The sequence below is a fragment of the Bubalus bubalis genome, chromosome 3 (assembly GCF_019923935.1).
Source record: "Bubalus bubalis isolate 160015118507 breed Murrah chromosome 3, NDDB_SH_1, whole genome shotgun sequence".
NCBI classification, from domain to species: Eukaryota; Metazoa; Chordata; class Mammalia; order Artiodactyla; family Bovidae; genus Bubalus; species Bubalus bubalis.
In genome coordinates this window covers 29,536,581-29,563,761 of record NC_059159.1, presented here as the reverse complement: position 1 = coordinate 29,563,761, position 27,181 = coordinate 29,536,581, and the positions used below count along the sequence as shown (strand labels likewise).

The following is a 27,181-nucleotide window of genomic DNA, read 5'->3' as shown; positions in this document are numbered from 1 at the left end:
GTTATTGTGACTTTGCAAGTGTTCACTATGCCTGGTCTTAATTCATCACCGAGAGCCAAATTTCTAGGCACGACAAATTAGGGAAGACTAAAATGAAGGCTTGGAAAAGAGTTTCTCAATAAACGAAACAGTTACCAGTTTTCTTTAAAAAAAAAAAAAAAAAGAAAATAGACATGACTGCAATAATAATAATACAAAAATTACTAAAGTAAATTTCTATTCTATTATCGGCTTGTCTCAATGACATGAATATAAAAATGAACTAATAAACTAACCTCACTAATCTAACCTTTTACGATGAAGGTATAATATGAATAGCATGGAAAAATACACATAGTCTGTTTGTATGCATTTCTGGTACAAAAAAAAGAATAATTTTGGGATAGCACTAATTCTGGTCCTGAAAACCTGTTTTGATTATTTAAATCCTCTGCACATAAACAAGACAGAAATGTAACAACTGGGGCTTTAAATTAAACCTCTGAAAGATATGACTTCATCTATTTGGGTCCAGAAACAGACCACACCCAAAGATTTGACAATGGCTGAACTGAGGTGTTCAGACTTTTATAAAACCCTTTTCTAATACTCATAATGGTAGTTCTAATGTTTGTTAAAAAGCCATTACTCCTCAAGTAGCCAATTTTGTGCGTTTATCCACCTGCCTATTCGTAAATATTTACTGAGTGAGCGGCTCTGTGCAGCACAACATGAGGGGCTGAGAGCGATCCAAGCGTCAGGATGAAGTATTTGCTGTCCACTAAATTACAGCCCAAGTGAGGACAAAAGCACACACAGTGTGCAGCAGGGAATTAAATACAAATGGAGGTCAGACAGCACAGGCCGAAAAGGGGGTGTCCGTGCTACCGGGGGCGGGCTGCAACCTCAGGGGAGGGTGGACCGAGGAGGAGAAGCATGAAAGGACAGAAGGAAGATACTTCTGGCCGGAGCCTTGTAAATCGTCAGAATAGCTGGTGTGGTGCTGCAAAGGTGGGAGGTACAGGCTCTGATGGGTACCTGAGTTTGCTCTGCGGCTTCCAGCCCCCATGGGAGGTGCCCAGCAGCCTGGAGCCCCCGAAGCCCAGAGAAGGGGGTCTGCTCAGGGACTCGAGAGAGGGGCTCTTGCGGAGATAAGGGTTTGGCTTCAGGTCCTCAGCTCTTCCCTTCAGGAGATCTGTGGGGACAATATGATTACTGTCCTGGAGGAGGAGAGACCCGAAAGGTCACACTGTCCAGTACACTCAGTCCTCATGTCAGTGTCGTATACAAGCACACAACAGGTACCGAGTCACTCTGCAGCACACCTGAAACCAGCACACATTGCACACCAGCTACACTCCACTAAAACTGTATAAAAGAACACACAACAGATACTGAATCACTGTGCGGCACACCTGAAACCAAGACAACACTGTAAATCATCTCTGTGTGCTGGGTCACGTCAGCCGTGTCCGACTCTTCGCAACCCCATGGACTGTAGCCCACCAGGCTCCTCTGCCCATGGGATTCTCCAGGCAATAATACGGGAGTGGGTTGCGTGGGTTGCATGCTCTCCTCCAGGGGATCTTCCTGACTCAGGGATTGAACCCACGTCTCTTGTCTCCTGCATTGTTGGTGGGCTGGTTCTTTACCACATCCCAGATTCGGATAGAGATACACACATAACATGTTCTGGGCTGGGTGACGAAAATGCGAATAGGGACGTGGTGTTCTCTAGAAAGGACTCTCCAGGCAGGACCAGCTCCATGATCCACAGGGACCAATGCCAAGCTGCCCTGGTTCAACAGTTACTCTGAGCTTCAGGATGGCACGAGCAGCACACTGACCAGAGGCCCTGCTCCTAAGAGCCTCCGCAGGTGCACAGGGTCAGGGCCACCAGACCAGCCTGTCCCCAGGAAAAGCCCATATTCTATTGGTGGGCACTGGGGGAGGGCGTGGCAGGAAGACGCCTGGTAGGTCATCAGGTGGAAACGCTGGGCACCAGGAATGAGGCCCACTTCACAGGACAGGACGCCATGCCAGCCACAGGTCCCGGCTCTCTAGGAATCAGTGAGAACATTTCTTCCGAGGCTCGTCTCTGCTGTCACTGTAGTCTGAGGCAAAATAGCTAAGGAAACAGGCTGAACCCCCTTGAGGCTATTTCCTAGAGGACCACTGAGGTACAGATTGGGAGAAGACTCCTGCAACTGTCTAGCTGGACGTACAGACGGCTCAGGAGTGGGAACCTGGTCACTTGCTCGATGCCATAAGCAGCCAGCGACCAGGCCGAGCCCACGGTCCCCTCCTTCGATGCCATAAACAGTGGGGAAAACAACACTTGTATAGCTATTAGCATCAATTATGGTGGTCAGGTTGGGAGTGTGGCTAATGGCTGGGAAGAGCAGAGAATCACAGCATTTACATCACTAAAGGGAACAACAAAAAACAGTTCATTAACCCTGGTTCCTGCAGCTTCTAGGGACATGATGCTGCACGGCTGGCTGGAAAGCTGGCAATTTCCAGGGTGCAGGCCTTTCCAAGCCAAGTAAACAATCTTGCAGGTGGACAGGTGCCTGCGGGGTGGGGGGAGGGAGGAGAGAAAGAGGGGAGCTAAGGATGAGTTACTACTTCCGGGCAATCTCAGTGTCAGTATTTATCTTGTCAATGAAAAGAACAGTTTCTCTACAAAAGGGAAATTCTAAAGCTGGAGGAACAGAGATGTCAATACTAACAATTAAAGATCACCTAACGCACTTAAAAACAGTTCAGATGGTAAACCTCATGTTACAGGTATTTTGTGTGTGTTTATGTGTGTGTGTAGTCCCTCAGTAGTGTCCCACTCTTTGCAACCTCGGGGATGGTAGCCCACCAGGCTCCTCTGTCCATGGGATTTCCCAGCAAGAATACTAGAGTGGGTTAACATGCCCTCCTCCGGGGATCTTGCTGACCCAGGGATTGAATCCACATTTCCTGTATTGGCAGGCGGATTCTTTACCACTGAGCCATCTGAGAAGCCACAGATACTTTATCACAATTTTAAAAAACAACACAGGCAGCACTGCGCTTATAACCGAGTTATTCCTACTTCATATTATGTAGCAAGTGTGAAGAACTCAATATGGATGCCCCCTCTGGATTCCTTACTCCTCTGACCCTGGACTACCCATGGTCTCTGGTCACCACTTCTCTCTTCCTGGGAGTCATTATGACAACCCAAAGTCCTATGCACACTTCTTTATGAAGTTGCTAATAGGAGTGATCACCAGCCTCGTCACCAGAAGGCAATGTGGCAAAAAGAGTCAGGGAAAGTTCTTCCTATCCCTGAGCTCCTCACAAGGAGTGTGGCTCTTGTAAACTGATTAAGCTCTTTAGGGCCTGAGCCTCTCACTTGTAAAATGCAAGGAACAGGCCAAGGTCATCTTTAAATTCTCAATGTCAGTGTTTATCTAAGGCTAAAATAAAATCTTATTAAGTCCAAGAAAAAAGAAAACAAATTCAGAAGGGAAAAAAATAAGTTGGTGAGGTGAAAGAGTTTACAGTCACAAAAACAACCGTTTTACAGATAAATCTGTGCTCAACCATGATCAAAAATGAGAAGAGTGGGGTTTCCTTTTTTATTCAGTGTCACAGAAACTGTTTTACACTTAGAAATAAAGGATTTCTCTCTATGTGGTCTAGGTTTCTGGCTTTCTCTCCTTCTTCCCTGGATTGCACGGAGATCAAACCAGTCAATCCTAAAGGAAATCAACCCTGAAAATTCATTGGAAGGACTGGTGCTGAAGCTGAGGCATACTTTGACCAGCTGATGCGAAGATCCGACTCATTGAAAAAGTTCCTGATGCTGGGAAAGATTGAGGGCAGGAGGAGAAGGGGGCGACAGAGAACGAGATGGTTGGATGACATCATCAACTCAATGGACATGAGTTTGAGCAAACTCTGAGAGATGGTGAAGGACAGGGAAGCCTGGCGTGCTGCAGTCCATGGGGTCAAAAGAGCCGGACACAACTTAACGACTGAACAACAACTTCTTCTTCCAGGCACGAAGAACCAGGTAGTCAGTGTTCTTTCTGTGTTTCCTCACAGCTGTGACCTCACACACATGCATCCGTCTCCCAGTGCACATTCTAGACGATGGCAACCCGGGCCAAGGCCTTGGGGCTCTGGCAGGTGGCAAAAGTCAGTCCCTCCGAGGCTCTGGCACCAGCCTGTCCGGGTTCACTCAATCCTCCAAGCCATCCCAGAGGCGGACCACAGGATTTCTGTCTCAGAGACGAGGGAACCACAGCACCGGGGGCTGGGATTACCAGGCCAGAGCCAGGTTGTAAGTGGCGGGGCCAAGGTTCAAGTCCATGCCATCTGCCCCAGTCCCCCCTCCACAGCTCCCTCACATCAGCCATTGGCATGGCAGGTGCAGAAGGAGCAAAAATGGGACATGTGAGGCCTGCCGATACAGCCGTGCTTCATCATGGGGATTTAAATTTTTAAAAACAAGGCATAGCAACAGGAAAAGGTCTACACTCAAAGACAAAGATCTCAGGCATATATTAGGAATTGTGGGAGCAATAGACCTTCAGAATCAGATAAGAGTTTTTTCTCAAAATAGTTACTTTTAAAGATGAGATATGCGCTTGAGATTTAGTAAAACAAGCAAAAGACCTCCAGAGCCTGACATTTCTCTCAGACTCAGGCACCCTGTAGCAGCAGGACACAGCTGGGATCTCACGGCCATAATACACATTTTCAGAGTTTGAATCGTCTACAACAAATGCCCCTGATTCTTTTTCTAAGCTCAGTTTCATGCAAAGGAGAGAAGAAAAGTTAACCTTACAACACATAAGTCAAAAGCACTTTCTATTTAACTCTTTAGTGACTGGGGGAATTTTCACAGAAACTAATGCCACGCTGGACTGGAAGAAACACAAGCTGGAATCAAGATTGCCGGGAGAAATATCAATAACCTCAGATATGCAGATGACACCACCCTTATGGCAGAAAGTGAAGAGGAACTCAAAAGCCTCTTGATGAAAGTGAAAGAGGACAGTGAAAAAGTTGGCTTAAAGCTCTACATTCAGAAAACAAAGATCATGGCATCTGGTCCCATCACTTCATGGGAAATAGATGGGGAAACAGTGGAAACAGTGTCAGACTTTATTTTTGGGGACTCCAAAATTACTGCAGATGGTGACTGCAGCCATGAAATTAAAAGACGCTTACTCCTTGGAAGGAAAGTTATGACCAACCTAGATAGCATATTAAAAAGCAGAGACATTACTTTGCCAACAAAGGTCCATCTAGTCAAGGCTATGGTTTTTCCTGTGGTCATGTATGGATGTGAGAGTTGGACTGTGAAGAAGGCTGAGTGCTGAAGAAGTGATGCTTTTGAACTGTGGTGTTGGAGAAGACTCTTGAGAGTCCCTTGGACTGCAAGGGGATCCAACCAGTCCATTCTGAAGGAGATCAGCCCTGGGATTTCTTTGGAAGGAATGATACTAAAGCTGAAACTCCAGTACTTTGGCCACCTCATGCAAAGAGTTGACTCATTGGAAAAGACTATGATGCTGGGAGGGATTGGGGGCAGGAGGAGAAGGGGACGACAGAGGATGAGATGGCTGGATGGCATCACTGACTTGATGGAAGTGAGTCTGAGTTAACTCTGGGAGTTGGTGATGGACAGGGAGGCCTGGCATGCTGCAATTCATGGGGTTGCAAAGAGTCGGACAGGACTGAGCGACTGAACTGACTGAACTGAATGCCTGTGGTGGGCAATTTGTTATGTACGTGAATACTGAAACACTCCAGTCAATAACATTTGGGTAACAAAAGATGTATTAATATGTCTCTGGCCAATAATGTGTTAACAGTGCTTTACCTGAGAGGGGAAGGTCTGGGAGATCCAAGCGTTGAGTCACTCCTTTGCTGGCCGGCCGAGCACCGCTGAAGGCAGAATGCCTCTGAAACCAAAGGGCATCACACAGGTCACACCAGGAACAAATGGTGTGTGTATGTGCTTGTGTGTGTACATACAACAGTTCTCAAGCTCATTAGAATCACCAGGGGGTGCCTTTTAAAACAACTGCTTTAACTGGACAGGTAATAAATGCAACTGGTGTGCATGCATGCAAGCTTGCTCAGTTGGCTCAGTCATGTCCGAATCTTTGCAACCCCATTGACGGTAGCCTGCCAGGCTCCTCTGTCCTTGGGATTCTCCAGGCAAGAATATGGGAGTGGGCTGAGACGCAATTGGCAGGATCCTCAAAAGGAACAGAAAGGACACTGAGTGAAAGCACAGTCTCCCTTTCGCTCCTATCACCCCCTTCTCCCCAGGGCAACTATTACTCATCACATCTGTGAACATCTTCCTGGAATATTCTATGTATATTCAAGGACGTGTGCAAACATACTGTTTTTTTAATGGCCAACAGGCACATGCAAAGATGTTCCATATCACTAGTCATTAGGAAAATGCAAATCAAAACCACAATGAGGTATCACCTCACCCCTGTGAGAATGGTCATTGCAGAAAACAACCATAAGAAAAACAAGAATTGGTGAGGATGTGAGAAATTAGAACACTTGTGTACTGTTGGTGGGAATGTAAAACCATGCAGGTGATATGGAAAACAGCAGGAAGGTTCCTCAAAAACATAAAAACAGAACTACCATGTGATCCAGCAATATCACTTCTGGGTGGTTACCCAGGGAACACAAAACAGGGTCTTGAAGGGATATTTGCACACCCATGTTCACTGTAACATTATTCACATTAGCCAAGATGTGGCAACAACCTCAATGTCTATCAACAGATGAGTGGATAAAGAAATTGGCAATGATGGGAACACTGACATCAGAGAAACTGGCAAACCCCACAAATCAGGGCTCTTTCTCCTAAACAGCCAGTTGTTAAACATCTGCCAGCAAACTTGTGTTATAGCTCAATACAAATAGGTGAAAATGAAGCATGACCTCTTTCACTTGTATTAAATAAACAATGATTATCATAAAAAATAAATAACTTGTATTTGGTTTTACATAAAAGGTGGCAGAAATTACCTTCAAAGATGAAAAAGTAAAAAAAAAGAATAAAATTCTTCTTTTAAAGCATAAGAGATCCCAAATAATACACGTAACTACCAAGAATATCAGATAATAGAGCTTGTTGACAAGTACATCAACCTTAGCTCCATAGAGACAGAACGCTGAGTGCTGCTAGTGACATCACAAGCCCTGGTCTTAGAAATGCCAGGGGGTTTTGGTCTAAGACCTTTAGGAGATGGCAAACACAACACAGGGTTAATGCAGTGAACCCTTAAGAATTTATAAATTGCAAGCACTCTCTCTGGGCATTAAAAAAAAAATTCTTTGAGAAAAAGATCAGTGCCCACTCTAGTATAAAAAATACAATCTTCACTTAACTGAAAACTTTGACAGTGTCATCTTATGGAAAACCAAGAAAGAGGCATCAACAAAACTGTATGATGCTTTCAGCGTCTCTCTCAGACCCTCACCAGGCACTGGAGTGGAATTTTTGATAAAAGCTTCATATTATTATTTTAGGTCTATTAAAAACAATATTCAGAAACTTCCCTGGCAGTCCAGTGGCTAAGACTCATCACTTCCCCTGCAGGGGGCCTGGGTTTGATCCCTGGTCAGGGAACTAAGATCCCACATGCCACATGGCATGGCAAAAATTAATAAATAAATAAACAAAAAAGATGCTCAATGTACCTCAAAAAATAAACGAACTGGTTTCCACATCCCTTTTGTTGCCTGGGTAACCACGTGACACAGGCTCCCACCCACACCCTATGGGCACCAATACCTGCATTGGAGAAACAGCAGCAGCTGGGGGCGTCCTCACAGGGATCCCACTCAGGGGACTCCGGGGGGTCTTGTGGACAGAAATATTCTGCCCAGCACCACCTGCCAAGAAAAGAGACAGGATGTTTCTATGCTGTTCCAGTTTCAAATAGCAAATAATACTTCCTGCCTTGTTGATGCTCTTTCACCCTCTTCTGGTCTGGACTCATGCTGAACTGGGGAGTGAGTCGGGGGTTAACTAGATGGGGGCTGGTCTTAGTCAAGGACACACAAGGAGCAGGAGAACGTACAGGTAATGAGACAGCCACGGCAAGAAGACACTCTTAGACAAACCACACTGTTCTTTCCTTTTCCACCTTCACAACCAAATATTGTCACTGGGCCTTCGTATTATCCTGTCTCTGCAGGCTCATCTTAATCCAATTCAGTAGCAAACTGTTTCAGCAGAGACAACGTCCTAGGACTGGCTGTTACTCTGGTCCCTGGTACAATGAGCATATTTGATGCAATCAAGGGAAGACATACATCGTGTTTTGGATACAGGTTCCTTCTAAGAAGAGTGCTCATGAAAGTTCAGGGTAGACAAGGTAGAGATCCATTTTTCTCATATGCAGATAATGGCAAACAAAAGTGAGCTGTGGGTCAGGGAGACATTTCCAGGAAAAGCTGGGAATATCCCACAATCAGGAATGACAGATTGTATTAGGTGCCAGCCAGACAGCCCAATGCATGGAACCAGCGCCTCCTTTCCCAGGAGACAAGTCTCTGGCCAACCCTGCTAATCCTCATGAGATGGTAAAAAGGCAAACAGTGGTGACCTGGATTTAACGGACAGAGAGGAAGAAAAGGAAAGGGGTGCAGCAGGAGCTGAAGGGAAGTTTGGGAGGAGAGAAGAGCCAACTCCCCTCTGTCGTCTCATGCAGCCCCAGTGAGCACTGCACATGTCTGCACGTGGATAGTCTGAGAAGGGCCCCATGGTTGCACCAACATGGGGCCAGGGCAGCGGAGACAGGCTGGATCCATGAGGCTATGGTCTGAATTTGAGTTTTACTTATCAAACAAAATGACACAATACCTGGTCGTCCCAAGTCAAATGACTTGATGAGGGACTTCACAGTGGTCGCAGACTCTGAAGGTGTTGGAGGAGTCCTGTTCACGTAGGCGCTGGGCCACCGGCCAGGAGCGTCTGCCTCCGAGGGCTCGGGCTCTTCCTTCACTGGTCTGCACAGCAAAGAGCAAATCAGGTTGAAAAGCTGGAGAATGTACCCATTCGGGGAAGGACACAGATGAAAACAGCCAACACGGAGAAGAATGAGTCTGGAAGGAGAAACCCAAACTGAAAATCCTGCTCTCTGTATTAGCTTTGCATCTCCAGGAAATAACCACTCAATTTTTATCAGAGACATTTTCTTGGGAATGGCCAGAGACAGCATTTTTATATGTGGAGTGACTTGATGTGAGCTCTAAATGTATGTCTACTCTGTAAACTATAAATATATTAAAAAAACAACTGTTATTTATCATGAAATAGTTATCTTACTGTCCACGGTGGATACAACAGGTTGGTGAGTTAGTGTGAATTCCAACCCCCACCTGGTGCACAGAGGCTGGAAAGATGACACCTCAGGAGCCCACCCGCTGCAGGGAAGATCTCAGATAGGGCTTAGACCCTACTGGCCAGGAAGACTGGGCCAGATGTAGACTCCTGAGTTGGGGAGGAGAGGCAGGGCACAGGGCATTCACTACGCTGAGATGGACAAAAGCAGAGACAAGGTGCTCCCGCTGCTGGAAACTGGTGGCAGCTTCAGACCGGGCCGGCAGCTTCCTAGTGTCAGGTTCCCATTCAGGGCAGAGGCAGCCACTCTCCTAGAAACCCAGCTGTGTGTGTGGTAACTTCCAGAGTTGTTCCTGGAGGCTAGGCCTGGGTCTGTTTCTCCAGAGGGGCCCCCAGCAATCCTGCAAGCCCCTTCTGCTTAAACCTACAAGGCTGCCATCTCCAGGAACATCAGAGTCCTGACTCACACATGAACCCTCCCACCCCTAGGAACAGGAATGGTAACCATGCTCTGGAACAATACTGCAACTCCCTGTGAGGCAGTGGTTCTCCTGAGCTCTCCTGCACAATTGTGGTCAGTCTTCCCTGTGGTCTCCAAGCTGGAGCACAGACTCATGGACTGTTGTTTAGTTGCTCAGTCGTGTCCGACTCTTTGTGACCCCATGGACTGTAGCCTGCCAGGCTCCCCTGTCCATGGGATTTCCCACGTAATAATCTTGGAGTGGGTTGCCATTTCCTCCTCCAAGGGATCTTCCTGACCCAGGGATCAAACCCAGGTCTCCTGCATTGCAGGCAAACTCTTTACCGCTGAGCTACCAGGGAAGCCCCCAGACTCATGGAAGAGCCTCTTAAAGACAGACCGTCTGGGTCAACCTTCCTCATCCAGGGGAACGTTAGCTTGTCACTTAATCTCCCTGTGCGTGAGCCAAGATATCACCCAACTTCCGATTTCTAAATCACTGCTCTTTTTATTTTATCAAATTGCTACAGCTGTTTTGCAAGAAGATGACTAATTTATGAGAATAGCTCGGAATACTTCTGGCAGCATATTTTAAAAAGGTCAATGGAAGTTTAAAATATTTATTTACTGATCTTTTTTGGAAGAAATCTGGCTACTCGGAAGCTTCCATGATTGAACTGACTTGTCTTTGATTCTCAAAGCTTTCTCCTGTTGCTCTATAATCAATGTGAGTAGGATAAATTTAGGAAAAACACAACTTAAAGCACACTTTAAATCACACTGCCCTACACTTTTGTATTTACCTTCTTTTGAGGTAAAAAAAAAATCAGTTAACGAATGACTTTTCTGGGAAGTTAGTATCAGGGAGTCATGTATGGATGTGAGATCTGGACCATAAAGAAGGCTGAGTGCCGAAGAATTGATGCTTTCGTATTGTAGTCTTGGATCTTGAGAGTCCCTTGGACTGCAAGGAGATCAAACCAGTCAGTCCTAAAGGAAATCAGTCCTGAATATTCATTGGAAGGACTGGTGCTGAAGCTCCAATACTTTGGCCACCTGATGTGAAGATCCGACTCAATGGAAAAGACCCTGATGCTGGGAAAGATTGAGGGCAGGAGGAGAAGGGGGAGACAGAGAATGAGACAGCCGGATGACATCACCAACTCAATGGACATGAGTTTGAGCAAGCTCTGGCAGATGGTGAAGGACAGGGCAGCCTGGAGTGCTGCAGTCCGTGGGGTTGCAAAGAGTTGGATATGACTGAGCAACTGAACAACAATATCAGGTGTTTCAGAAATTGCTAAGTTTTTTTTTTTTTTTTTAACATCAAATAGGGTTGGTTTTGGTTACCTTCCCTGTTATGTCACATAGGACAAAATCAGATGGTGAATATGCAGAAAGAGTGGAATCAGTTTAGGTACAGGCAGAGGAAAACCTCTCATTTCTGTCCTGGCCATTCTCAGGAACATGAGGAAGTGGGCACCTTCTTAGCCATCCAGGTACATGATCTACCTTCTCAGGGACTGGGGAGATTTAGGGCACCCAACAAAAGAAGGTCGTTTTAAAAAGCCCATGTTCATTTCACTCCTTGATAATTTAATAAGAATAAAATGGGGAATCCTACATTCTGTTGAGGTGTTCCCTTCAACTACTTAAGCTTCTATGTGATTCACATCAGATGATACAGGACTTGTTCCAAAGCCTAAGAGAGTAGCAAGGATGCTGGAACCACTCCCACCTCGCCTGCCTGCAGGTACGATGTGTAACGCTCCACACCTTCTGTCTGCTGGGCTGGGCCAGCAAGAAGTAGGGTGAAGAAACCCTGCAAGGAGTTTAAGTAGAGATAAAGACCCACCCCATTATGTAACGGTTATGTGTGTACATGTGTGCATGCGTGTGGGTATGTGCATGTGTGTGTCTTGGGAGCCACAAAATAAAGCCTGAAATGAAGAACTACAGAACACAGTCATTAAGAATGCTGTTGATCTCATCAGCACTTTAATCCTAAGCAGGGACACCAGCCTGTCTTCAGATGGTTTTGGATCAACCAGCAACAAGTCCAGCAATAAAATATGACCTCTCCTCTGTTCAGAGGAAGAGTAAGAACTCTGTAAACTACAGAGGCAGGCAGATATTTTCACTGCTGAACCACCTGGGAAGTATTCTTGCCTGGGAAATCCCATGGACAGAGGAGCCTGATGGGCTACAAACCACAGGATCACAAAGAGTCGGACATGACTAAGGACTGAGCAACCTCCCTAATGCACTACTTTCTTCGTTAGGTTACAGAACAGGATCTTTAAGCACTGTTGGTTTTCTACAGCTCTTGTGTCATCACACAGGACACTGCTTGGCGTTGCTGTCAGTTTTGCTCCAAGGACACGTGAGTTCCTGTGTGCAATTAGTTCTAAAATATTCAAACGTGACTGACTTTTGGGAAACATCGAATTATACCACTGCTGTCTTCACAATCACCAGATCAAGGTTTGTAAAGACCACCACCTGGGCACATTGATGATCTGCTCATGATGGCTCTTTCTCAGCTACTGAACGGAGCCCAGCCCAGGCCCTCCCGGTGCTGCACAGACTCCCTGCACCCTGCCTGGTTTCCGGACCAAAGCCTGGATGTCTGGAGCTCTGTTCCCCTTTGTCCTTCCTCCAGGTCTTTGCTCTCCCACATCTCCACCTGTAAGGTACTCTTCCCAAACTGTGTCTTCAGTTATACACAAGACACTCTGAAAGAAGTCTGCAGATCCACATGAGACAGGAATCGGGAAGCACTCTGTCTCAGGTGTCAAGTGTCCTCTGAATTTCACTTCTGAATGGCAACGTAAGCATTTCTAGAACAATAAAAACCACCAGGGCAACATGGCGATTTGAGAACCACAGGATCATTTCATAAAAATCCTGCATCGACCCCTGAAGCTACTGAAACACGGTATGCACAGGCCTCAGACTGTGAAGAATTTCAGCTACACAGAGAATGAGTGGGGAAAGAAAAGAAAATACTAGCAGTTCACCCTAATTCCTCTGTAAGGAGAGTGAAGGTGTAGGACAGCCCACCGACTCCCTCCCAGCCCTGGTCCTGGAGGGAGGGCCAGCTGGGGAGCGGCACCTGGAGGACATGTGGAGCACTCCTCCCACAAAAGGTCAGGAACACTGAGACATGACCATCTGAGAAGGCCAGGGTGGTTGATCCGCGGCACAAAGGATGGCAGCAAAAAGCCACAGGACACGCCTAAAATGGATAATGACCAAGCAAAACAGACCCCCAAAGCCGGCTCCCAATGCCACCTGCGCCAAACAGAGAAAAAACTGGACACTGGTGAATTTCCTTGCTGGCACCTTTTCTGCTGCATTTCTTTCAGCACCTGTATTTCTGACATTCAGCAGATTTTTACCTTAAAGAGCCTCTCCTCTAGCTTAAGATACAAGATTTCAAGAGTGGTTGGGCAGAGTGAGCACAGATGAAGGCAGAATCCAGACACTGATCCTGGGCAGAGAACAGGTCTTGACACACTTGGATCCACTGAAGCAAGAATAAGTGATGGGCAAAAACAGGCCCTGATGCATGGACAGATCTCATGGCATAAGATGAAGAGATTCACTGCACGTGAGGGAGAACAGATGTGTAAATAAAGGAAAAGAAACAGACTCAGACACTGAAAAGCCTCTGCCTTGAGAATGCAATAAAACCAAGAGAATAACAGAAGGTGACAATGTAAAATGAAAGGCTGAGTGTTATTAGCAATCTCGTAAGGGCAGGAAAATATTTTCAAGGGGAACCGGCTTAAGAGAAAAAGGAACAAGGGCATATTGGAAAAGTTTTTCTGAAAATGGATGAAATGAACGACGTCAATGTGGGATTTCAGTTCCGTGGGCGGAGAACACTGCTGACACGGACTGCCTTCCAGGATGCTACCAGAGGGGTTTAACACTTCCAGTTTATTATGAGTTCACCTAAATAATACTTCACAATTAAGAAGAAATTCAATACAGTCAATCACCAAACAATGTTTTTAGATTTCAACAAGACAACTCTGGACCTCAAATTCCATGTACTGTATTTTCCGATACTTCAGAATTTTTAATTAAAATCTCATTTATGCAAAATTAGTATCTTCGCTCTGTGCGCTCTTATTTCCAATAATGAAATCATTAAAAAATAACATTTGCACTTAAAAGTCAACCTCCTGTCTACAAAGGGTACTGAAAATGCAGCTTTGCTTCTGCCTTGGTTCTAGTCATCTGATGTGGCTTTTAAGTTCTGAAACTACACATGCCAGAAAACTGGGAACAAAGTGACCTGGAGGTCCTGCCAGGGGTGAAAAATCAGGCAACAGACTCTTCTAAATAATTACATATTTATTTAGCACTTCATAAACACTTATATATAAAAATAGTCAACAGTCTCCCAAGAAAGACAGATCAAAATATGTGGGGCAGAGACAGCTGTGCATTTGAAGCTGAGGTTGTGTTTTTCTTGTTTATATTTGAAAACACCAGGCCAAGTGAATTTTGTATCATCGTAAGGACTTTCAGTCCGAGGTAAACTTACAGATATATAAATTGCTATCCCACAAGGACAATTCCAGCGGGTATCGAAACTACTCTTACAGAGAGGACAGTGACCTCTCAAGTTGAGTCTTCTAGTGACCCCCCACAACATCTTCCTGAGATGATCAGTTTGCCTAAGTTTCTGCGGAGCAGACAGGAAGTCCTATCTCGTCTCGTCTCCTATACGGTAGCTGATGGTCCAGATGCTCCTCACACGAGGGATGCAGTGGTCTCTGTCTGGCGGAGGCTGGTGACCTGGACTTAGATCTTCACAAATGGATGCACTTCCAACAGTTTACAGTTTCACTTTGAACCTTGGATCCCTCTGAGTTACACGATTCTGGACTGGAAAAGTCTTTTAGTTTCCAAGGTGAGCATATTCACGAGGCTTTTGCCAATGCTCGTGAGTTCTCAATGCAGTTCTGATCAGCACTGTCACCACGTGGAAGTGTCTGATTCAACCACAGCTTTTATGATCAAGCAAACATCTAACAGAACCCCAAAGAGATTTTGGAAATCAGCCCAACATGTGGCAGTGGCTTGTTCTGGACTAGGTGAGGAAGTCAGACCTCAGCTTGAAGAGGCGAAATCAAGGCTTGACATGGGAGAAGTAGGGCTTTCTAACTTCTTCAGAGATGTCACGTGGACAGCTTCCTATTTCACCTAAACTAGTGTTAATTTCAAGCTTATCGGATACTGTATTCAAAAGGAAGCATAAAAATAAAGTCCAAAAAGTAAAGTGTGGCCTGGTTTGTGTTCTCTCTGCACATGGAAAGCCACAGACCTCACTCAGCACTCTGGCTGTCTCTAAAAAAATGTTTTCACGACGGACTCGTACTTTGTGTTTTTTGTCTTTTGTTTTCAGAACAATTTCATTTTGTGCTTCAAAGACTGCTGAATCTTCTGAGAAGAAAGAGGGGGAAAATAAGAGGGAAGGATCATCTTTGTGCAGAGTTGATTCCAAAATGCAAAAAAAAAACAAGAAAAAAAAAAGGCAGAGAGACTTGCTGGCAATGACTGTTGAAGACAATGGCTGTTCTAAGGAGACCGTTTGGTTCTTTATGAAAAGGGCATTCCTCCTCTACACATGCACCCTCTCACACAGAAATGGCTGTGGCTCCCCATCGCGGCAGGGCTGGGCGGCCTCTCCTCCTCCACCTGCTCTGCTAGCTGACAGAGACCATGGAGCTGGAAGATAGAAACAGGAGGCACAGGCTGGTAAAGGGGTTACTCCATGTAACATGACCGCAGTCTACACACAAGAACTGACAGCTGGCAGTGTCCAGGGGCACAGCTCAGATCCAGAACAGGATCAGCACGCCTAGATTTTGACTTTTCCCATTCCTTGCGGGAGTCAAGAGGTCTTCAGACAGAAAAAACGCCATGAACAGGCTCCTCCCACTAGACCTTCGCTGATAGACAAGGGTGTCGGCAGAGATGACGGAGACCAATCACATCAGGCCCGTGACTGACAGAATGGCCTGTGGGTCCCTCTACTGTCCTACAGTTAAGAGTAAAAAAGAAAAAGGACTTCTTTTATGATACACAAGTGCTGTGTACACACGTGCTGGAGAAGGAAACAGCAACCCACTCCAGTATTGTTGCCTGGAGAACCCCATGGACAGAGAGAAGAGCCTGGTGAGCTATAGTTCATGGGGTCGCAAAGAGTCGGACACAACTGAGTAACTTGGCACACTGTTAAAGCCTTCGGGGAGGCACACGTCTTCGGCCCACTTTTCAAAGTGAATCTGTAGACGGGCCGGGCAGCATCCAGCAGACGCAGCTCTGCAGAACTACAGGCGCCTTCTCTGATGCCACACGTGCGAAGCTAAGCTATGAAAATGCACGTCTGTGCGAGTGAACGGGTGATGCTTGCCGGGATACTGGAGGACCAGTTTCTGCCCTGAGAGCCAAATAAAATGCCAGCAGCCCAACAGTTGGAGATATGTATGTGAGGTCTGCTCAGAAAGTGTGCGGGAATCCCCTTGAGAACTGGCCTCTCCCCGAGGTGGGGATGGGGAGGGGGTTGGACATGTCGACAATCCCAGGGACCCAGGAAGCTACACCTCCAATGCCCTACCTCCCTTCCAGTGACAGCCCCAGACACCCAGCGAGTGGTGTGACATGTTACAGCTGTGAGAACAACACAGGGCGCATAGAGGCACACAACCGACATCAGAATGCAGGCGCACACACAGAATTAACAGCCGACCCCAGGGAGGCTGGCAGTGACAGGCTGCATGCTGCTAGCTTCAGGGGTGGCAATGCAAGAACCAGAAGCACAGGCTGACGCATCGTGCACCTGAAATGTCCTAGTTTGGAAGCTGGCACAGCTAATTATGCACAGACATTCAGCGTGTTTAGCTCTTTAAGATGTTTCCCATGGCTGCTCATTGGTGTCACACAATAACTACAGCAGAAATCGAGTAAGTCCCCTGTAAACAATGGTTTTAACAGTTTTACGGTAAGAGCAGACACACAGAGGTCTGTCCCTGCTTTGGTCTGAGACACCCACGTCATGCATGTCTCACTAACAGGGTCTTTTGTTAGAGAGGCTGCGTGTGGCCCATCGAGGCAGTAAGCTGAGTTGCATGTGTGTTCTCTGAAACTGCCAGGCCCAAGGACTCAACTTTTCAGGAAGAATATCTGTTGTTTCAATTTCAATGAAAGTTTTAATTTCATTGTATTTCCCTTAATGGTTCAAAACAAGAAACAGCCAGAGTTTAAAAAGTTATTCATGATCCTTTCATCCAATAATTTATGTGTCTGGCAAAACTGCCCACTTTCAGGTCCACAAAAACTACACAGGCTTGTTCAGACTTCTGGAAGAGAAAGATGAGGTCCACAACCTTGCGTGGAGGTGCCATATGTAAGGGAGACCCCAGGCTTCTGTCAGGAAGATGGTTCAGTGGGCATGCAAGTCCACGACTCTCCATCAGAGAAAGGTCAGCCCATCAACTCGTCTCAGAAAACAGCGGAGCCTGTTGGGGTGGTGCCTTAAAACCCGACCTACTCTTATCTTCTAATTTAAGAGACGAAGGCGCTTGGTCTGGGAAGAAAACCTGCAAAGGTGAGATCAGAGCCTAACTGTGCCATGTATCTTAATGTCAATTATTCTGACTCCAAAATAAAAATACCACTGAAAACTTCACAGGGCTGAAGATAGCTAATGAGCTAAGTTTTAGAGTCATCTAAAAATAGTATGCTAAATAACGTTCCACTGTTTTAGGTACTAAGTTCTTGGGAACAAACGCTAACTCGTCTGCACACCCAGGCCCGCCGCCCACCCGCCTGCTGGCCTGTGTTCTCTTGACAGCCAGCTGATGAGAAGGCGAATCGGTCCACCTGGAGTTACGATGGAGGTGCTTCTCCTACAACGCTCTTACCTTCTCTTGTTGTACTAATACTTGGAGGACCTCGTTAGAATTTTCTGCACATTCTTTTGTTGTACTAATACTTGGAGGACCTCGTTAGAATTTTCTGCACATTCTTTTGTTGTACTAATACTTGGAGGACCTCGTTAGAATTTTCTGCACATTGTTTGGCTGTGGCTGAGCCAAGGATGACTTCTGAGTTCTCGTTAGGTGACTGTCAAAGTCAAGAACTCAGACAGCCAAGATGGAAGCACTATGCTGATCCGGGACCTCGGAGGGTGGGAGCTGGTTCCAGGTCTGGCTCAGGTGGTGTGTTCAGGGAGAGGTGGGGCCGCCGGCAAGTAACTTCTCCAAGGCCAACACTTACAAGAGGCGGCTGGTCAGGGCGGCCAGAGCCTGGTAAGAAACCACTCCGGCAAGTGTCTGGAGGGTGGCCTGAGGCAATGACAGCCAAGAAACACACTGATGGCATAGGTTCAGTAATGTGTCAGTTCTTGAATTTTGAAATATTGTGTGATAAGGGATTAAACTGCTGTATTTGGGAGGTAGGTTTGCACTGGAAAATCAAGAGAAATGTACTGCGTTTTTAAAAAAAGTGCCCCTAAGTTAGAAAATGTTGGGTATAGCAAATGGGGGGCCCTACGTGGTCAAGCTACATGTAGGTGTCCTGTGACATCAGGCTTGTATATATAATCTGTTTCTTAGAATCTATACAATAACTTATTGAGGGCCATATCTTACACTCAGGGCTTGTCTTTCACTGTTTATCTGTGAGATGATGTATATATGAAGCAACGCAAGTTATGATGTGGTTCTTCCTCCAAAGACACACAATAGAAAACCAAGACACGTGGACAAGCAAACAAAAGCAGACACCACAGTAAACCAGAACGACCCACAGTCATTTCAACAGGGAACACCATGAAATCTGCTTTCCTACTTGGCTGCTCCCTGAACTGAAAATTCATGTGCTTTGGTGGCCACAAAGTATAGGTTTCACTACAGTCATGATCTTGATTTTCATAAACAAAGGGCCACAAGATTGACCAAAGCAAGTTTGGTAAGAGAATCAAAACAGAATTCTGAGCAGAAATCTATCCCTTCCACTGCCATGAAATTCATGACACTACATCAGACCCAGAGGCTGGGAATCCAGCCTCCAGCAACCCTGAAAAAGTTATAAATTGCAAGCTGTACAAATCTATATCCAGAACCTACTAAGGGTTTTTAAATTCTACTGTGCTTTACATTGAGAGACATCTTAAAATTCAAAATAACTTCTAATAACCAAGAACCTCAATGTTAAGGACATCTATTCCTGACAGGGGAAAGACAGCAATGCATGAGCTGAAGCCTAAAATACTGTGACAATCTTGCCCAGAAACCATTTAAACTTTAAACAATAAGCAACTCTGAGCTCACTTTGGGAACAGCTTCCTCTGAAAGCTCACTGTTAGGACAGGCTTGTTGGGAAAATGCGGCCTGTGATGTCCTCCCCGATTGTCCCCACGAAAGAAGAAGGGAATCTCTCGTATTGGCCCAATGTGTGTTCTCCATGCTGACCCTTTGAAATAAAGTGAGTTATTTCATGCTCTTCTGCAGGGAGCATACAGGAGCTGCTAAGAAAGGATACACCCTGCACCAGGACAGTGGCTGGGGTCTGCACCCACCAGCCAGGCTGGGTAGCAGGCCAGCTTCTCCCACCGAGTGAGGATGACCCACACAGGGTGCTGAACCAACACTGAGATGGAACACCAGCCTCTCCTCCAGACCCCAGAGAGGACTTGGCTGGAGCTCTGTCCTCATGGTAACCAGCTTCCTCATCACCAGGAACGGCAGTCATGGTGCTAGGTGGACTGTTCCTACTTGTTATAGCTTGTTATAACTTGGCCATGAACCCAGCTATTCACCAGCCATGGGTTAGTTATAACTTTGCCAGGGGATTCGTTATAACCTGGCCACAGAGCTAGTTATAACCTGGCCATGGGCAGGGACAGAGCAGCAGAGGGACCTGGAATGAAGGAAAAGGCTCGGTGATGGCAGAGACACCTCCGCAGCCTGGGTGAGGAGAGCGGCCAGGACCCACCTTCCACGGGCCTGTGCGTCCCCCAGCGCCTTCTGCAGCCGGGCGTTCTTCTCTTCCTCCTCCAGCAGCCTCCGCTTGACGGCGCGCAGCTCCTGCTGGGCCTCAACCTTGATGTCATTGGCCACCACTACCGCCGTCTGCAGGTCAGCCTGGAAGCGCCGCCACTCTTCCGTCTCATCCTGGAAGAGCCAGGTTGGCGCCCACATCAGACTGACGCCCCAGCCACGGTTGCAGGGCCCAGGGGTGTCCATAGGAAAGACAGGCTTTGGGATCTTGGTGCTGAGAAAAGGCGCAGGGGGGCTGCACCTGTAGGTGTGGGAGTCCCAGCCCTGAAATTGAGGCCGCCTGAACCTCCCTCCTGGCCACACTGTGGTTCCAGGCCCCACAAGTTTACTACACAAAGCAGGGTCAGAGAGTCATCAGGGTGTGTCTCAAAGGTGTCCACACCTCAGTTAACGGGGATACTTCAGGTAGAATGATGCTCTGGCTCTGACCACGTCTCACCTTTATCTGCTTCGTCAGAGTCTTCAGCTGCCTCTCCAGGTCCGACTTCTGTTCCTCCAGCTTCATCACGCTGCCTGGAAAGGAACAGGCAGACTGGAGTCAGAAATGTCTTGAGCCTCTGGGGAGCTAAGCTCAGGGGCCAGGCAACCTCAGGTCCTGCCACGGGCTCTGAGACCTGCCTCTGTGGCCAGGCTTCTCAGCTCAGCGCCCAGAGCATGGGAGCCAGAGGCAGAGGGTTCCTCCAAGAGAAACAGGATGAGTGGGAACGTAAGTGATGTAAGGTTAGGGTTCAGCCTCAGAGACAGGCTGCACAAACTCACAGCGCTACGGGAAGAGAGCCAACAGTTGCTCACACTCACACGCTGAATGCCTGGAAGCAGCACAGCAACCTGAACATCCTTCGCTGCTGTGATGTGGAAGAACGGCTTTTCTTTAAATTTATTTAACTGGAGGATAGCTGCTTTGCAATGCTGTGTCAGTTTCCGCCGTACAACAATGTGAATCAGACACAAGAGTACATGTGTTCCCTCCCTCTTCAGCCTCCCTGAGGGTGGAGTTCTGAGTAACAGCAGGAATGGATGGTTATTACTACTGTGATATTTAGACCAGCTTCCAGAGTCTGGAACTGACTCGCAGCTAAAACTCTATATCACCCAGGGAAACTTTTCAGAAGCACAGATATTCAAGCTCCAGACCCTGACCCATGGAATCCGGTCTCCCAGGGAGACAGGGTCTGGGTGTGTCTATGGTCCAGGCAGGTACAGACAGCTGCCAGGCACACAGGATCAGCTCCTGGAGCAAAGACGGGTTATGCTCCCTTGAGCCTCTGATCCCAATGTTTTCATCAAAGTTTAATGCTGTTTGTATTAAACTGGCTCGCTGGTCGATATCTTTGTGGAAAAAAAGCCCATCCCATGGGTTCTGGAACCTGCTTACCCACAGCATCCTTCTCCCATGTAACAATTGGCAGGCATCTGAAAGACACTTCTGCAGCCCAGGGCACTCAGAACTGCCTCATCTGCCGGGCTGGAACTTCCCTCCTGTGGGTACCAGCGCTGGACGAGAGAGCTTCAGACCTTCCTGGGAATCTGACCACACGTTTCTTTGATTTGGGTTCACAACCACATTGTTCAATGTTTTGGTTCTTTTTTAAATCTCATGAATCTACCAATGTCACTACTTTCCCATCTGCTCTACTCAGCACTTTCCCAAGCGGATAGGGGGCAGACTGGGAAGGTTCCCTCCTGGTCTCTGGAGGTTTGGTCCACATGAGGGCACTGCATTTCTGGTAGGCATGAAGCTCCCCCATGGCTTGGATTTCCTGCACGTGATACGTCCTGGCTCTCCTGTGCCAGGGACAGTGGATGATATTTCAGAACTACACTTGGGGCCATTTTAACTTGTTGTGAAGTGAAGGCTTCTCACTGCAGTGGCGTCTCTTGCTGTGAGGTGCCCCGGCTCTAGAGCACAGACTCAATGGTTGTGGCGCACAGATTTAGTTGCTCCATGACATGTGGGATCTTCCCCGACTGGGACTCAAACCTATGTCCCCTGCCTTAGCAGGTGGATTCTTAACTACTGGACCACCAGGGAAGTCCCTTGGGGTCCATTTTAAACAGAGGCATCACCAACATCCAAGCACAAAAATGCAAACCACATGGCACTGAATCAGCTGTGAAAGACACCTGTGGATGGTCCAAGCTAAAACAGGAAGGCGGGGTCACTCTGTCCCACCCAGGCTGGGGAGGCCCTCTGGGAGACTCAGACTTTTTCCCCGTCTGCAGGGCACCAGCAGCTATGGCAGCACCGTGTTGATTTGGGCACGGGGGGTGGGGGTAGGGGGATGGGGTTTACGACAAAGTTTTGGCAAGCAGGTAGATTCACCACCAGTAAGAGTTCCAAGAATAGATGGAGGGACTTTACCCACTGGGGAACCTTTCAGGCCACCAACTGTGCTATGTTCAACAAGGCGGGTGCTGCTAAAAGCTTGCACACTAAGTCTTTTGTTACTAAAGGAAAACACATTAGATGGGATCATTTGATAAGGCTTATTTGGACAAAGCAGGCAGTGTTTACCTAATCTCTGAAAAATATCCCTACCTACTCAGAGGTAGGAACCAGTTCCTAAATAAGCCACACACAAGTGCCTCTTCAGGAACACATGGGCGATGTCTCAAAGTCAGCTGATCCTACTGTCCAGGGGACCCATGCTGGGGATGTTTTCTCCTGAGGCCTACCCCAGGCCCCCATCCTTCTACCTGGCAGATCCCATTGGTAACAGCTGTTGGCACCTGCCGTGTGTGCCTAACGCCCCACACGCTCCACCCACGACCAACAGCCTTTCTTCTTTATCAGTTGTTCTGTGGCTCAGTTCAAGAGACAGATGATTCTGTCTCTTCTACTGGCCTTTCTTCCTGGGAGACCACAGTGCTCTCAGAAGGAAGACCTGGCAACCAGTGTCCCCACCTCCATCCTGACCCATGCCCATAAGGGACCTGGGTCCACTTACTTTCCAGCTCACTGATGAGCTGGTTGTTGTGCAATTTGACAGCACGATGCTGCTCCACCTGGTCCTCCAGCTCGAATATGGTCTCCTTCATGTCTTTGATCTCTGCGTCACTCTCTGACGCTTTCTCTTGTAGCTTCAGGCTGGTTCTGCTCAGCTGCTCTGCCTGGTGATCGCAGATCTCCTTTAGGTAAGAGTAATCCTTTTCCACCTAGAAAGAAAGCAAGGTGCCATGGTCACCTGAACAGGAAAGAGCTCCCCCCATGTCCACGCTGGGCCCACTGATACAACAGCAAAGGAAACCTTGGGCATGTGTGTGCCCAGCACCATCTCTATGTTCTGGGCCTCAAAAACAGCCAAGGCAGAGAAGTGTGATGGATGTCAGTGGCCGAATGGATGGATGCTGGGCCCCTTCCTGTGGCGTCCAAGAAAGCTTGTTGTTCTTGCTCAGTCGCTAAGTCGAGTACGACTCTTTTGTGACCCCATGGACTGTGGCCCGCCAGGCTCTTTCTGTCCATGGAACTTCCCAGGCAAGAGTACTGGAGTGGGTTGCCATTTCGTTCTCCAGGGGATTTTCCCAATCCAGGGATCAAACCTGAGTCTCTCATGTCTCCTGCACTGGGAGGAAGGTTCTTTACCACTAGCGCCACCTGAGAAGCCCCTAAAGAAAGCTGCATCTGCTTCAGTACCCCTCTTTCCTGCCCCTTCCTTGGAGCTGTCCCAGGACAGCGGCCACTCGCCTCACAGCAACAATGGAGCAGCGCCCTCTGCTGGGAAGCCAGAAAGCTAACCTCCGCAACATGCCCCAAACTTCTATTGTCAAGTACTTGGGGCTAGTGTTTCTTTAGAGGAACACTAATGGGATGTGAAGAAGGCTGAGCGCCGAAGAATTGATGCTTTTGAACTGTGGTGTTGGAAAAGACTCTTGAGAGTCCCTTGGACTGCAAGGAGATCCAACCAGTCCATTCTGAAGGAGATCAGCCCTGGGATTTCTTTGGAAGGAATGATACTAAAGCTGAAACTCCAGTACTTTGGCCACCTCATGTGAAGAGTTGACTCATTGGAAAAGACTCTGATGCTGGGAGGGATTGGGGGCAGGAGGAGAAGGGGACAACAGAGGATGAGATGGCTGGATGGCATCACTGACTCGATGGACTTGAGTCTGAGTGAACTCCGGGCGTTGGTGATGGACAGGGAGGCCTGGCGTGCTGTGATTCATGGGGTCGCAAAGAGTCGGACACGACTGAGCGACTGATCTGATCTGATCTGAATGGGACAGCAACAGCAGAAATGTGCACACACCAGACACAGACATGTGCACAGCACACTCACTTCACCTGTTCAAGTTTAATCAATAACGTTCTCAACACACAGAAAAGCACCAAAGGGGACAAGATAACTACTGTGTGCCAAAACGGGCAAACCAACTGTTAATTTTTGCCATGTTTGCTAAATCTTCTCTTACCCTAACAAGGTTTGTTAAAGCCTCAACCTTCCTTCTCACACCAGAGTGTCCAGAAATTGGCATGTGGTTGTTCCTTGCAGAGTTTCCCACGTTTACTGTGTGTGGATGTGCCCATGACAATACACAGTGTTGTTCTGGATGCTCTAAAACTTTTACACAAATGATATCACACTATCTTAGGCTTCTGCAGGGCACTGTACGATATACTGCATTGTATCTTATGTAAGATGCTCTCGTCCTGTATTATTATTTTGTGTCCTGTATATACTGTGCTGATTACACTTCTGTAACTTGCTTTCAACTATGTTTTTGAGATATATTCATGATACACACTGTTCTAGTCAGTCCTTTTTTTAAAAAAGAAAAGCTTTATTATTTTTTTTTAATGCACCGTGATGTTTGTGGGCTGTTAGTTCTTCAACTAGGAATTGAACCTAAGCCCCTGGCAGTGAAAGCGTTGAGTGCTAAGCACTGGATTGCCAGGGAATTCCCTAGGTCATTACTTTAAATACTGCATAATATCCTACTGCGTGAATACACAAATCACTTTACTATTTTAAGCTGTATCCTGGTTCTACAGTCCTTTGTTGTTAATAGCTGTATATTTAGCAGGTTATGTAAGCTTGACACCTAGTAGGTTTCTTCCCAGATTTGGAAGGGGAAGTCTCCAAATACAATTTTTTTTTCCCAATTGCATTTCATGTGCAGAATCTGTGGGTATCTGAGGACAGTACTGCATTTTATTAAAATATCTACTCTGGGTATAACATTCTTATTTTGTTTTTTACAGTTTTATTATTTCATTTTTGGCTGGATCGGGTCTTCACTGCTGTGCAGGCTTTTCTCCAGTTGCGGCAAGCAGGGGCTACTCTCTGGTTGTGGTGCAAGGCCTTCTCACTGCAGCGGCTTTTCTCTTGTTGCAGAGCACGAGCTCTAGGGTGAGGGGGCTTCAGTAGCTGTGGCACGTGGGCTCAGTAGTTGCGGTTTCTGGGCTCTGGAGCACAGGCTCAGTAATTGTGGTGAACAGGCTTAGATGCCTTGAGGCATGTGAGATCTTCCTGGGCCAGGGGCTGAGATCCTTTGTCGCCTTCACTGCCAGGCTGATTCTTTCCCACTGAACCACCAGGGAAGCTGTGCACTGTTTGTCAATTGGGAGGTTTTGATCAGGATAAGAAAGGAAGGGACTGAGGGAGAAAAAGAGAGAGTGCCTGTGTAGGGGAGGGGAAAGGGTGCAGGTGTCTTTGGGGGGCGGGGGAAGGGGAGGAGCCGCACTTGAGGGTGGGGCCATGGCCTGGACCAGACTGCGGCGTGTAAATGTCAGTTCTACCAGACTGAGCCTGCATCCATCCATCTCCCTGCCCTGGTGTCCTCATCTGAACAATTAAATGGAACTTAATACTTAGTTTATCACTATCCCTGGTGCAGGTAAGCACGCAACAGTAGCTATTCTTTCCTAACTGCCTTCTGTCTCCGAGTATGTAAGTTCAAGAAAATTACAACACATGCAAAACACCAAAAGTCTTATGTCCTAGGATAGCTACTTTAATAAACAGAAGACAGACAACTCTTAAGGAGAAAAAGCCACTGCTTTTTAGCTCCTGGAAGGCTGGCGTCTGATAGCCTTTAACAAGCAGCCACAGGAGGCACCTGTGGGCCTTGCCTCCGGAAGATCCTGGCTTTCTGCAGAGCAACCAGGCTCCGCCTCACAGATCCTCAGGTTAAGGGCCACTTCCCTGAGGTCTAGAAACATGTCCTTTGCTTGACTGGGACTAAAACAGGAGGATGTGAGCAGGTGAGGAATGGCTGAGGACTCGGGGGTCTCCACGTGCAGCTCAGGCTGCCGGCCTCTCAGGAGCTCTGGCCTCCGTTACATCTTTCATGTTGGGGTCGTGAGCACAGGTGCAGCTATGGGAGGGCCTGTGCTGGGTGCCGTGCATGGCTGAGTGGGTAAAGGTACAGACCAGTGCACGTGGGTCCACTTACACACGACGTTCTTCCTTCTTGATTTTGGAATATTCTCTCAAGTTTAGCAATGTACTCTGGAAAGCTATTTAAAAAAAAAAAAAAAAAAAGTAGCTTTATCATGCTTCCGGTAGGGGCTGGGGAGATATTTTTAGACTCATCTCAGAGAGTAACTAATGGAGAGAGAAATTAGATCATTAGAAAAGAGCAGCTCAGCCAGCAGCTCAGCCCAGCACCTGCCCTTGACGACTACTGGGTGCTGGCTGACCCCTGCACCCCTGGCTCTTTGTTCCCTGGGCCAGGTCACCAGGGTCCAGCTCCTCTGGTTCAAGAACAGAACTGACATGCAGCGACGTGGTTTCCAAGGCTTCCCTTTAAAGACAGAAATCACTCTCACGTATATCAAGCACATCTCCTCTTCAGAAGTCAACTTTCTCTAGAAATGGGGCATGCAGAACTGCATCACAAATCAGTCAAATGATTCCTGGGAGCCCCAGTCCTCCCCAGAGAGGGGGTGCTTTAAGCCAGTCCCGATGCTCAGACAAGCATGAAAGGCAGGTGGCAGCAGAGACCACTTGGGAGGGACTGTCCTGCAGGGCTGGCCTGAGCTGACAGGGGCTGGGATCTCAACAAGGTTACTGCCTTTCCTCTGGCTGGTCAGACACTGAATCTGAGGAATGGTATCGTCATTCGCCTGTCCCCAGGAAAAGAGACCCTGCATGGACTGTAGCCTGCCAGACTCCTCTGTCCATGGAATCTTCCAGGCAAGAACACTGGGGTGGGTTGCCATTTCCTTCTCCAGGGCATCTTCCTGAATCAGGGATCAAACCTGAGTCTCCTGCATTGGCAGGTGTTTTCTTTACCACTGAGCCACCTGGGAAACCCTTTCTTCTGGGTACAAGATGATAAAAATGT

The 27,181-nt window shown here is 47.4% G+C and overlaps 1 protein-coding gene across 11 annotated transcripts in view; it reads right to left on the bottom strand.

Annotated features, from left to right (window-relative positions):
• The window catches only part of SPECC1 (sperm antigen with calponin homology and coiled-coil domains 1), a 252,437-nt gene that overhangs the window by 74,912 nt on the left and 150,344 nt on the right, over positions 1 to 27,181 (bottom strand). For 10 of the 11 annotated variants that reach the window (XM_025278981.3, XM_025278979.3, XM_025278978.3 and 7 more), the window contains 7 exons: positions 22,843 to 23,050; positions 20,334 to 20,407; positions 19,830 to 20,008; positions 8,873 to 9,018; positions 7,799 to 7,899; positions 5,849 to 5,930; positions 1,018 to 1,174 (listed from right to left, as the gene is read on the bottom strand). In XM_025278981.3, coding sequence (XP_025134766.3) covers positions 1,018 to 1,174; positions 5,849 to 5,930; positions 7,799 to 7,899; positions 8,873 to 9,018; positions 19,830 to 20,008; positions 20,334 to 20,407; positions 22,843 to 23,050 — 947 coding nt within the window. Of the gene's footprint in view, positions 1 to 1,017; positions 1,175 to 5,848; positions 5,931 to 7,798; positions 7,900 to 8,872; positions 9,019 to 14,162; positions 15,558 to 19,829; positions 20,009 to 20,333; positions 20,408 to 22,842; positions 23,051 to 27,181 lie in introns of those variants that run through there. The other variant, XM_025278986.3, reaches the window with a different exon arrangement.